This window comes from Chenopodium album, chromosome 12 (genome assembly GCF_948465745.1).
Source record: "Chenopodium album chromosome 12, dcCheAlbu1.1, whole genome shotgun sequence".
Lineage (NCBI taxonomy): Eukaryota > Viridiplantae > Streptophyta > Magnoliopsida > Caryophyllales > Amaranthaceae > Chenopodium > Chenopodium album.
In genome coordinates, this window is record NC_137845.1 from 51,534,490 (window position 1) to 51,547,436 (window position 12,947).

Here is a 12,947-nt window from a genome sequence, read left to right on the forward strand (position 1 = left end):
CTGTAAGAGCAGTGTTGTTGGACTGTCTTGCAGCTGCCCCGACCAAATTGTTGCCACGGACAGAGGCAGCAACACATCCCCTGCCTCGGCCCCTGTCACGTCCACCCTTACAAATCTCTATCTCGCCCCAACTAGGAAATCCGAGAAGCCTAAAGCAGGCAGCCCTATCATGATCCTCACTGTTGGAGATAGTACAGAAGCGTTGCTCACCACGTCCAATCATCACACTCACAATGTAATGGTGCTACAATATCTCAAAGCAAATTATGATCAGTCAGATACAAAGAGACCTCTTTGTCCAAAAAAAAAAAACCTCACAATTCCTCACAAGCAAAGGAATTAAAAATTGAATTTTTGATCCTTCACAGACTCACAAACAAAAACGTGAGAACTCAAATCCCCACAATTGTAATTTGTATTCCCACAATCTCAATCCCCACTCCCAATATTTATAAGTGTGAACTCTCACAATTATAAAAAATTGTCACTCAAATATATGATCCCACAAATAGTAGGATGCCGCAAATAATCCTCACAATGGATCCGAACCACTGTTCCGATCGAAAAAAAAAATTAATTTATGTGTACTTTCATACACCTCACGATTTCATGAAATTATGTAAATTACGTGTGATCAATTCGGCGATAAAAAAAAATGTTTGGATCTTAAAATTGTGTAAACTCTCACAAACGCACAACAAAGAATAATGTCTATGAAAAACAATGTTCAAGAAAAATTAAATTTGGATCTCACAAGGCTCTTGATACCATGCTAAAATATAATGAATTATATTCTCTGTAATTCTCCTTCAATATGAACGGCCATGTACATTAGTATAGACTAGGATACTTAGAGGGCAAGATCAAATATCCCTCGATAATCACAAAATATCCTAAGATATCTTTTCACAATATTTCCACAATATTCACAATATTATCTTTCCTAATAGATACGGATACCCTTAGTTAATTAAATAAATCGAACATCAAACTGTAATACAATGGTTTTTGTTTACTTAAGGAAAATTTGTTTAGAAGGAACTTATATGTTCTCTATTTTGTCAGTAAGGACCTTATATGTTGAAAGTTGTCTAAAAAGACCTTATAAGTATGTTTTGTTGTTTGGAAGGACCTTGACATCGGAATTCGGCGTTTGACTTTGATTCTCCGGCATTGACCCCCCACATGCATGTCACATGACATTAAAAAATACCCTCTCCCTTTTTTTCCCCTTAACATTGGAATCTGGCGTTTGACTTTGCCAGCATTCTGAAGGCTAGGGTTGGAGGGAAAAAGGGAAAAAAAGGGAGAGGGTAATTTTTTTTAATGTCACGTGACATGCACGTGGGGGTCAACGCCGGAGAATCAAAGTTAAACGCCGAATATCGATGTCAAGGTCCTTATAAACAACAAAACATACTTATAAGGTCCTTATAGACAACTTTCAGCATAAAAGGTCATTCCAGATAAAATAGTGAATATATTAGTCCCTTCCAAACAAATTTTCCTTTACTTAATTAATGTATTATGAGAAAAAATAATTCTAATTAAAAAAGTTAAAACTTTAATTAATTAGCAATTTATATCATAATGAGTAGTGTCACATGTGAGTGGAGTAGTGATCATAGAACCCTTCCCCAAACTATATGGTTGTAAAAATTTAATCATAATACCTTGACAAACAATCTCCATAGGACATCCATGATTACTCCCCGAATCAATATCCCAATATTCACCTTCGATGACCAAGGCAAAGGGCAAAGGACGACGTGTCACCAAATCCTTAACGAGTAAATTAGCCGCTATGTTTTCAAGTTGTGCATCTTTAACACGAACATTCAATTTAATATTCCGGTCTTTCTCTTGATAGAAAGGATCAAGCTTGATAGAAGGCGAGATGTTCCAATGTCGATACTCTGGTACCATTTGGAGGGACTCGAATACTTTGTTATGTGAGAACCATTGCACCGTCTTCACAGATAGAATTAAGTTAATATCCGCCGAGTAATTATTATTGTTATCAATCTTCATTGATGACACATCAAAAGAATCAACCTGGAATCTGAAAGGAGGTAAGGTTGAATATAGTAAAATTCCCAAAAAAAATATTAAACTCATCGTTAAAAAAAGAGTAATAATGCCGACAAAACAGCAGCAATCATCACGTGGAGGCCCAACTGAAGGGCTCGTGGTCTTCTTCTTCGAGTTCTGGTTGATATCATAATTATTGAGAAGCGGCAGTTTGGATTCACAAACATCATGATTGTTTTCATCTTGAGAAGCCGTCATGGTGGAAGATCAATAGAATTCAATTAGGCCACAATGAGATATCTTATGGTTTTCAAGGGGTATTTATAGCGTGCAAACTGTAGTAATTTTTTTGTTTAGGTTTAAGTAAACGAATTTGGACTGGTTTTGGATTCTATAATATTCCAAGGATGATAGAATTAAGTAAAATAAATCTTTTAGGAAAACATGAGAATATCTAAGATGAGATTTAGGTAACTTATATGAGGAATTTGGAAGCTAAATATTGTGTTTAACTTGGTTAATTATTATGTGCAAAAAGAAATATTTATGTCTCATAAATAATATCCCTTTGTTGCACATAATAATTAACGGAGATAATATTTATATTGACCAGTATATTAAACCGCTCATTATGCTAAATTGCTACATATTACTCTCTCTATTTCAGAATAACTGAAAAAAACTTTACGCAGATGTCGATACAAAAATTTGACCTAATTTTTATATAATTAAATCACAGTAAAATTATATATATATGTAACAAACTTGCATATGTGTGCATAGATGTGAGAGGTGAGAGAACAATATTGATGTGGCAATGAAAGAACCTAATACAAACATGACATGACTTTAACACTCAAACCTCAATAAATTTCAACGAGCTACAAAGTCTAAAATTTACTCAAAACCTTCATAGACTTGTTGAAGATACCCTCAATTCACAAGCTCTCAAATTGCCAACGAAAATATCTAAGAATCACTAACACACACAAACATAAAAACATGGAGTAGTAGACTAGTAGAGCACAATTAAGGTAATTCATGCGAATGTTAGTCATCCTCAAATGGATCAAAGTGCTCAAATTGATTCTACTCTAACCCGCTACCGCAAGTTTTGCACCCAAAAACTCTAGATGAACATAATACAATCAATGTATCCAACTAATGGATATACTCCATACATAATTTTTTCTAGGATGAAATCAAAGAGATTCTAGCAATTTTAGCATTGGTTTCTTTTTTTGAAATATTAACATTGGTTTCTTTATTATAGTGTATTTGGAAGGCATATACTCTTCAATGTTAAGTTATTATAAATGACAATTATTTTTAACTTGGCACCAATACCTGTCAATTATTACTTAAAAAACCATTGTTCGATTGTTCTTTAAGGTAAATTAAGGTGGCTAACTAACGCTCATCATGTCTAGTCTTGTACAGAATCTCTTTTAATTGGTTTTATATCATAACTTTAGTTTTAAGCGGTTTTAAACACTATTTTTAAGAGTTATCTCAAATTTTTTTTGAAAGGTAGACAAGAAAAGGCTTAAAAAAAGACCAAAGAGCTACGCTAGTAAAAACAAAAGAAAAAAAAATGTCGCACATGTGATTCGCATACATAAATGGGTTTATTTATGTAAATAAATAATTTAATGAGTATAGTTGACATAATACTATTCATAAGCATTTAGTTAAACTTTTAATAAGGTAGAGATATCATATAGTTCTAGGTTAATCAACTCAGCCAAAAAAAAAATGTCATTGGTTAATCAACTCAACCGTTAAAAATGCCATTGATTAATGATTGTAGACTATTCAAAGTTTATGCCGAATCTTAACTTGGATTGGGCTATTTTGCCCATTGGTACAAAAGTACAAACTAAGAGTAAGAACCCAGGCAATATACATGAATAACATCATACATCAATTCAATTAGACCATCAAAATAAACATCTTTTATTTCTCACAAACACTTTCGATAAAATAACACAATTTCTTCTCTTTTAGCTTAAGGCCGTTGTTTACTGTAAGCAGAACAATTATACAACCGATGGGACCAACCGCCGATGATGGGCCGCCGGAAGTCACGCTGCAGACTTCCATGGGTCCTTTCACTATTGAGGTCCTTTTTCTGTCTCTTATAACTTCGCTTGCTTTTATTTTTATGCTAATTTTTCTGGGTTTTTTGTGTTTTTTTTACAAAATACTTTCTTAATCGCAAAATTGGTATGTTAATTTAGCTGTACAACAAGCATGCCCCAAGAACATGCCGGAATTTTCTGGAACTTTCCCGTCGAGGCTACTACGACAATGTCAAATTCCATCGAATCATCAAAGTATTAAACTTACCTTATTTATTTTCATGATTTATGCTGTTAATTTTGGTGGGTTAGATTCTAATTGGGATGATTTTGGGTGCAGGAGTTTATAGTTCAAGGAGGAGATCCTACTGGAACTGGAAGAGGTGGTGAATCCATTTATGGGTATTGCCCTTTACTCTTCCAATTTCTTAATTTTGTATTACTCGTTTATGGGTTTGTGTTTGAATTGACAATTTGGTATATTGTTCTTGATAAAGCTAATAATCTAGGGTACATGAGGGTGGGGGGCCGAGGACGGGGTGGGGTGGTGCGGGGCGGGCGGTGGCTGGGAAGGGAAGAGTTTGCTAAGTATGGTATTTTGAAGTTTTGAACCATGTCCTTACATTTGCCTTGATTCAACATATAATTAATTTGAATGTGTTTTCAGACCTCATATTTCTCTCAAAAATCCAACAAGGGTTTAGTTTAACAAACTAAAAACTAGTATGAGTTGTATACAAATATTTGGAATTCAGAATACCTTGTGCCATACATGTACCAATACACAAGTAGGTTAGCATTACAATCCTCTGAATCCAGTGTGTAATTTTGATTTGGTCAAGATTTTCCGGTCCCGTTTCTGTTTTTGCAAACTTGACCATTTTCACCTTTGTGTACGGCCTGTACGCTACTTAAAATCAGCTATTTGTGTCGGACACAGGCACATCTCCTTGTGTTCGATTGGTACAATTTACAAAAATAAAAATTATGAATTTGGTCCGAAATGAAGTGTCAGTATATCCATACCCATCTTGGAGTTTTGAGAATTTTACGTGGGCATTTAGGTGAAATTGAGAAGTTCAAGTAACAATGTTCTCATGTAATACCTTGTTTTGATATGTCATGTATAGTGGTTGCCTGGTTGGTTCTATGACAGATGAATTCATTATGTGTAAGACATGTTAGAGAAGTCCTTTTGGTTTGGGTTCATTGTAACTCATGAAAAAAACCAGAATTTGCTTTATGGAGGGAGGGGGGAGAGAGGGGCAATCTGTGGTTGAACTTCAGATGAAAACCAGATGTTTTGGTCTTGGGGGTTTTCCACCAATGCAACAGTTAAGAAGTCATTATGCTCTGTCATATCTGTGGGTTAATTTGAGAAGTGGATTTTCACTTGAATGTGTTTCAAACTACTCACATCAATTAAAGGAATATATGGTGCCCTTCCTCTCCCCTAGAGGAGTGGATGTGAAAATTCTATGGCACACATCAGGGAAATCTCTAAAGAAGGATAATTTAAATCCCACATATTGACATTACTGCAATACTGCTTGATGATTGAGCTGTTATAGTATGTAGATATAAAAGGAGGAGGTCATTCAGAATTTTTTATTATTTCTTCGTGCAATTTCTCAATTAAATGGCACTTTTGTTGGAGAATAATATAGTGCCAGTGACGCTTTAACTAACTGCTATTCCCTTGATCTGAAATGAGGGTGGATTATAAATGAATAAAGAAAAAATGTGGTCGTGCACTGGTACTCCTCTTTAGTTTTATGATTACCAATCCACTTTCAGGTTTTGACTAATTTTGTATGTACTGCAGTAAACGCTTTGAAGACGAGATAAATCCAGAATTGAAGCATACTGGCGCTGGCATTTTATCCATGGCAAATGCTGGTCCTAATACAAATGGAAGCCAGTTTTTTATAACTCTAGCTCCTACTCCCTCTCTTGATGGTAATTCAACACCCCATTTCCTCTTCAAAAAAGTATCTTGTTTTTGTCTTTGGCTTTTATCTAAATTGAGGGTCAAGCCGATCATATTTGCATCTCAATATATTCAGTTTGACCTTCAATATGCCACATCCTAGTTTAATAGGATTTGTTTTCAAGGTCATTCGAAATGAGTTTCTAGCTGTAAAATGTAGATCCCAAATAACCTCCAGACATAACTCATAGTTCAGATATTTCCATACACGTAGCAACATCCATGTATGTTTTTGGTTACTTTACATGGAGCAATTAGGGACATATATATGTGCTTTTCACAATTTATGTGAAATTCTTATTGAGTATATTATTTTGGGAGAGGGTTTGTTTTCTGTTTGCTGTATTCAGTGGTAAGTTTTGACAGTTTGTCATTATCTTTTCTCACCTTTGTTCCTTTTGAATAGCTGATATCAAATCACCATTCATGTAAAAAGTGATATCTATGAGTAGTCGTTTTCTCGAAGGGCTCTCATTGAAAGACTATATGTTCCACCTTACATTCGTATTTGTACTTAAAATTTCTAATATTCTTATATTGTAATGGTTTTTTTAGGAAAGCACACAATATTTGGAAGGGTTTGTAAGGGAATGGAGATAATTAAGAGGCTTGGCAGTGTCCAGACCGACAATACTGATAGGTTTGTCTTTTATATTTTTTTTTTTTGTTTCTCTTTCTTTCAGTTTTATCAATAGCCGTGTTACTTAGGGATAAATTTTTGAAAGCTGTATGCTTTGTTATGCCTATGCATATTGCACTAGCCTAGTAGGCGTAGTACCTTGACTCATTAATATTGCTTGGAGTTTGTGGATTATTATGGTCGATGATTTTGCTATATGATTTGAAGTAATTGACATCACTATATTGTGGAAATTTTCATGTGAAACAAGTTAGATCAAAACAAATGGTTTTGTGAGGGTAGAATGAGATGTGAGGAAAAACATGAAAAGGTTGACAAGGTATCTTGTAACCCATATAAGCACCATTACTCATCCTTTAGGAGGGAAAGAAAAAAAAAATCCTTCACCACACTAACCGCCATGGCTTATCAGATCTTTTAGGTGGGGAAGAAGATATCTAATTACCTTCTTTTTTCCTGCTAAACTCCTTTAACTCTTCTATAAGCTACCTCACGAAATAAGAGATACTAGAATTGCTTCATCTGACTTATGTTATCCATTCATTGATATCTTAATAGCAAATTGTATGTCGCTCACTAATTTTTTATTGAGCACACCTATATAAGTTTGACTCCGCTTAATTTCACATCCTGCCACTTTTGTTATGTCCTGATGACTCGTCATTTGTTGTTGCTGTTGCAGACCTATTCATGATGTCAAGATACTAAAGGCAACAGTTAAGGATTGATCAAGCAAAAGCTGTCAACAAGATGCGTCTCTCTGCTCATTATCTAACATGCTGTTAAGTTCTCTTGGCAACCTATTCATGATGTCAGCTATCCGTTTTCAGTTTATCATACAAATTCTGTTGGCAACACAATATCATATTTGTAACTTTAAAACAGTAAAAACTCCATCTCCCATAGATGGCTATATGATGTGATGTACCTCCTGAAGTTGCTGGTTTTGCTACTTTAACAGAAATACAACAGGGCATGTGTAGAGTTGCCTCTTTTGTTCAAATAAATTATTTAGTATTTCATGTAATATTTGATACAGGGGCATAATTTTAGCAAACTGTCTAAATTGTTAACTTAGATTAAAAAGGTATTATTGTGGGTTTTTTCAAACATGTATCTAAAAAATTAAACTTATAATATAGCAAAGAGGAAATCATTTTTACTTGTTTATTTATTTATTTATTTTTTATTTTTTATTTTTTGTTTTAAAAAAAAAAATAATGAAACAAAAAATGATCCGCACAGGCCCTGAATGTTCGTAGTAGTTTACTGTATCTGCTAGCTACAATATATACTTCGTATTTCTGTAAGATCAGGGGAACACCACGTTGGTGGTTGAAGGCTTGTAAAAAGGAACGGTGAATGAGAATAGGATAGCCCAACATTCTTCCTGTTCCCATGTTCTTGAACTGCCTTTGCTAAGGTTATCTTCGTTTGATTTTGGATTTCTTGGATTTTACAACCCTAAAAAGCCAGTTTTTTTTTTTTTTTTTTTTTTTTTTTTTTTTTTTTTTGAAGGAAAAAGAGCAATATATTAATTAAAGGAGATCGAGCTCCGCCAAGGATAAGAGTCTTTGGGGAAAGAAACCCGTACAAATGCGTTCATTACAATTACTTGTATCCCATCGTGCTACCGAATAGGCTACAGTATTCCCTGCTCTTTTCACATGAGAAAACTTACAATTCATAACAGACTTTGCTAGCACTTTTATATCGTCATACACTAACCAAATAGGAGAAAAACCAGAGGAGCAGCTATGCATAATGTTGATAATGCCTAGAGCATCACTTTCAAGCCACACACTTGTGAACCCAAGTCTGCGGGGCACCTGACAACCAAAGCGAAGAGCTGCTGCTTCTGCTTGTTCCACCTCCCATGAAGCTGGAATCTTTTTAACAACAGCCCATACGATTGAGCCCCCTGCATCCCTCGCCACTGCACCAACACCACCACTTGTACCCCCATTAACATGAGCATCAACATTTAGCTTCACATAGCACTCTAGTGGGCAGACCCAAGATGAAGCCGAAAGCTGTCCAGGAACTTGCTGCATAACGGAAACCTTTGACAAATATGCACTGTGATCGTGAATAAATTTTGTAAAGCTAGCAGCCATGGTCTTTGCGTCCACAATCACATCTTCAAAAATTCTCTTGGTTCTCCCAAACCATATTGACCAAGCAATAGCCAATATAACCCGTAGCTCATCCCTACTCACCTTGTCAGCAATCCATAGAACTTTCTCCGCAAAAGGAATATGTTGGGGGGTTTCATACACCATAAGAGCAAAAGGACTATCATCCCACACTGACTTAGCCGCATTACAGTAGAACAAGACATGAGAAATTGATTCCACTTCAGCATTACAGCCACTACAAATATTGGATGGAGCAATATGTCTTCTATGAAGTTCCTGACGAACTCCAAGGCTGCCTTTACAAGCTCTCCACATAAAGTGTGAGAGTTTCGGGGGTCCACCCAGCCCCCATACAAGTTTCCATATTCTCCTGTCATTCTCATTTTGGCCTGCACCTCCCAGATAATCCCATCCCATCTTTCCCAACCAATAAGCTGACTTGACACTATACTCACCATTTTTAGAAGGCCACCAGAAGCGCTCATCATGTGACAGCGCAGTAGCCAAAGGTAATTGCATAATTGATGAGCAGACATCCTCAGAAAAATAATGGTTAAGAGCATCAACTTTCCACTCCCCGCAACTGCTATCAATCAACGCTGCTACACGAAGCTCAGGATCGTAGTGGATGTCATGAGGTGGGGCAGCTTGATTAAGAGGACCAGGGAGCCAAGAATCCATCCAGACCTTGATGTCTACACCATTTCCCACCCTCCATTTCATCCCCTCTAATAGCAGTGATTTAGAGCCCCAGAGGCTCCTCCAAGTATAGCTAGGGTCGTAACCTAGCCTCGCCTCAATCACTGAAGAATGCTTGTAGTATCTAGCTTTCATCACAGCATGCAAAAGAGAGTCTTCGTTTTTGTGCAGACGCCAAATATGCTTTGCTAACGAAGCTTGATTAAAAATTCGAAGATCTCTAAATCCCATTCCTCCTAGTGCCTTTGGCTTACAAAGAGAATCCCAGTTATGCCAGTGCATTTTTCTATTTGTCCCATCCGAACCCCACCAGAAACGAGCCAACATTGAATGTATTTCATCAATCAACCCATCCGAAATTCGAAAAATGCTCATCATGTATGTAGGGATGGCTTGAGCAACGGCTTTTATCAAAATTTCTCTCCCCGGTTTCGATAGGAGTTTCTCACACCAACCTTGAATTCTCTGCCATATCCTTTCCTTTATGCTAGCAAAGATCACCTTTTTCGATTTTCCGATGATAGTAGGAAGTCCAAGATATTTCTCATGCTTGTTAACCTCCCTAACCCCCAAAACACTCACAATTTGACTCCGACAATCACCAGGTACACTTTTACTAAAAACCACATCTGTTTTATCTAAATTGGCACTCTGATCAGATGCTCTCTCATATTTGCTGATTATATCAGCTATCACCGAGCATTCTCCAACAGTTGCTTTAGCAAAAAGAATACTATCGTCTGCAAAAAACAAGTGAGATATCCGGGGGGCACCCCTGCAAACTCTAACACCATGAATTCGACCGTCATTAGCCGCCTTTGATAATAATGTAGAGAAAGCATCCGCCACCAACAAAAATAAGTACGGGTGTAGGGAATATTTCAAGCATTATGATAACCCCAAACTTGAACCCCACTGTGATCATACACTAAAGTACGGTGGCGTTCCAAAGGGAAAGACAAAGAGCGAAAAGAGTCGCCAACAAGTTTTAGGAACTTGTAAACCCAAAAGACAATCCAAAGGACCATCAACTACTCCATAAGGTCTTGAACCAAACAGGGTCCGGGGATGAGGGTACGAATCCAATCTACAAAAGAAAGGACCCGCCCTATAAAATAGGCCTCTACTTTGTTCTGCTCGTATTCATGTGCGCTTTTCGAATAACATACAAACATTATATTAAACCTAACCTGCTTATCTATGTTGGTTGAATATTAATGCACAAATAAGACTATTATTGGCGATCACTTGAGTTAAAATCACATTAGCCTAAACCAAATTAATAATTATCTTATTAAGCGTGATTTCAAGTACAAATTCCCTTTAACAATCATAAAAGGTGTGATCAAGCAATAACAATAAAATATAAATAATATCAAGCAACATAATAATAAACAATAACAACGATGATAATAACATGATATAATAAAGCTTAAATATAATAGCAAGATCCTAGGCATGATACTAACAAGATTAATAACAAATCCTAGCATGTCACTAAGCAATAAAGATCAAAGCTTTAAACCTAACATGGTACTAACATGATATTAGAAAGGATAAAGGCACCCTAAACATGATACTAGAAAACATAAAATAACATCCTAACATGATACTAGAAAGCATTAAAAGCATCCTAACATGATACTAGGAATATTAAATAATAAACAAATCTAAACATGCTTTCTACATTGAAAGAGAGTAATAAGATTACATACTTTGAAGCCTCGTACCTCTTTCTAATAACAAAATATACAAGTTAGTAAACTTCAATGAAAATAATAAACAATAATTAAAGAATTAAAGAATTAAATTGAAATCAAGTTAAATAAAGTTTTGACTAGTTTTGGACCAAACTCTCAGAAATTATCAACCTTTCACGTCTAGGGCGAAGGCAACTTCGAACTTGGCTAAGAGATTCAAGATCTTGTGAATGCGGAATATTGTGTTTGTTAAAAGTTGGTTTAGAAAGAGAGAAAGAGAAATTAAGAATTAAGGAATAATTGAATGAGAATTGATTGTTGTGAATTGAGAAAATTAAAGAATAATTGAATGTGAATTCATGATTCTGAAAACAGGGAGTCGGACGCTATTTATAATGAAAATAACCCGGAAAAATCATAGAATTTGATAAGGAATAAAACTCCACGCTGTCGCCAGGAATTAACTCTGTCGCGACGCGACAATGTCTGTCGCGAGGCGACAGGGTCTGTCGCGCGGCGACAGACTTGTCGTTTGGCGACAACCTGTATTAGCGCGTTTTTCTTCACGCGGAATCCGATCTTTAATCAACTTGATCTACGGAATCCGTACAGAAGATAAAATATATATTTTTAAGATAATAAAACGATATTTTATTCCAAATAAAAATCTATTAAAGATAATTAATTATTAAATCTAATAATATTAGAATTAAAAGGAACCTTCTAGAAACTTCTAGAAATTATAATTAATCCTAATAATTTTAGGAATAATAATTAACATTGGGCCCTCCTCTAGATCATTGGGCCGTATTTAAAATAATTAACCAGGCCCAGTTTAGTATTTTGGCCATAACTTCCTCAATATTCATCGGAATTGATCTTATAGTATGTCGTTGGAAAGATCTCTTCGAGCCCCATCCAACTACACTATTATTGGACCTTAATTATGGACCAAACTAAACTAGTTCGGCTATTTTCAAATAAATAAAGTCATTTTCAAAAACAGAGAGAAAAGAATTTAATTAAAACTAAACCGTAATACTCGACTTTCAAACCACTTTCACCTAATTCGATAATAGCACAACGTGAAAGGCATTCATCACTGGGTTTGGTTTTGGGGAGACACAATTTGGTGTCTACAGAAGCCCCCACTTTGACTGAGTTTGAAGAAACTTATGTTTCGAAAAACGAAAGTCAAAGTATCGATAGGGACGGAGAATGATTCAAAACGTTCTGCGATTCCAAATCATTCTTATAACGCCGATACCTGCAAACTAATCATTAGTTAAACAGATAAAAGAGTTAAGAAACGCGTATCTTGCACCGTCGAGCACACGTCTCTGAACGTAACCATTTTGTTGTTGCTTCATTTGTTGTTTGTGACAACCTCCACAGTACCTCGTGAACGCCATCATTGAAAATAACCATATGTCGTCGTCTTCAATATTCTTGGTGACAATCCTCCACAGTATTTTGGGAACATCGTCGAAAATAACTGTATGTCGTCATCTTCTAGGTTGTGGCCGTATGTCGCCACGGCAGTACGTCGCCGCTATAGAGAATCTCTTCTTTACCTTGAGGGACCGTCGAAGGTGACCTTGCTTCGCCATCTTCAAATTTTGTGACAACTCTCCACATCCTAGGGAACGCTGTCTATCATTGCTGCTA

The 12,947-nt window shown here is 36.0% G+C and overlaps 1 protein-coding gene across 1 annotated transcript; it reads left to right on the top strand.

Moving 5' to 3' along the window:
• Window positions 1-3,985: 3,985 nt before the first annotated feature.
• On the top strand, window positions 3,986-7,912 carry LOC145572560 (peptidyl-prolyl cis-trans isomerase CYP18-2). The gene is made up of 6 exons (XM_081631526.1): window positions 3,986-4,153; window positions 4,272-4,367; window positions 4,453-4,514; window positions 5,938-6,071; window positions 6,658-6,742; window positions 7,425-7,912. Exons 1-6 carry the CDS (start codon window positions 4,082-4,084, stop codon window positions 7,468-7,470), a joined length of 495 nt encoding a protein of 164 aa, XP_081487652.1. The 5' UTR covers window positions 3,986-4,081; the 3' UTR covers window positions 7,471-7,912.
• The last annotated feature ends 5,035 nt before the right edge of the window (window positions 7,913-12,947 follow it).

Coding starts and splice junctions, on each gene's coding strand:
- LOC145572560 (XM_081631526.1), top strand. CDS start 4,082: ATGGGACCAACCGCCGATGATGGGCCGCCGGAAGTCACGCTGCAGACT. Junction 4,368..4,452: donor AATTCCATCGAATCATCAAA/GTATTAAACTTA, acceptor TTTTGGGTGCAG/GAGTTTATAGTTCAAGGAGG. Junction 6,743..7,424: donor CAGACCGACAATACTGATAG/GTTTGTCTTTTA, acceptor TTGCTGTTGCAG/ACCTATTCATGATGTCAAGA.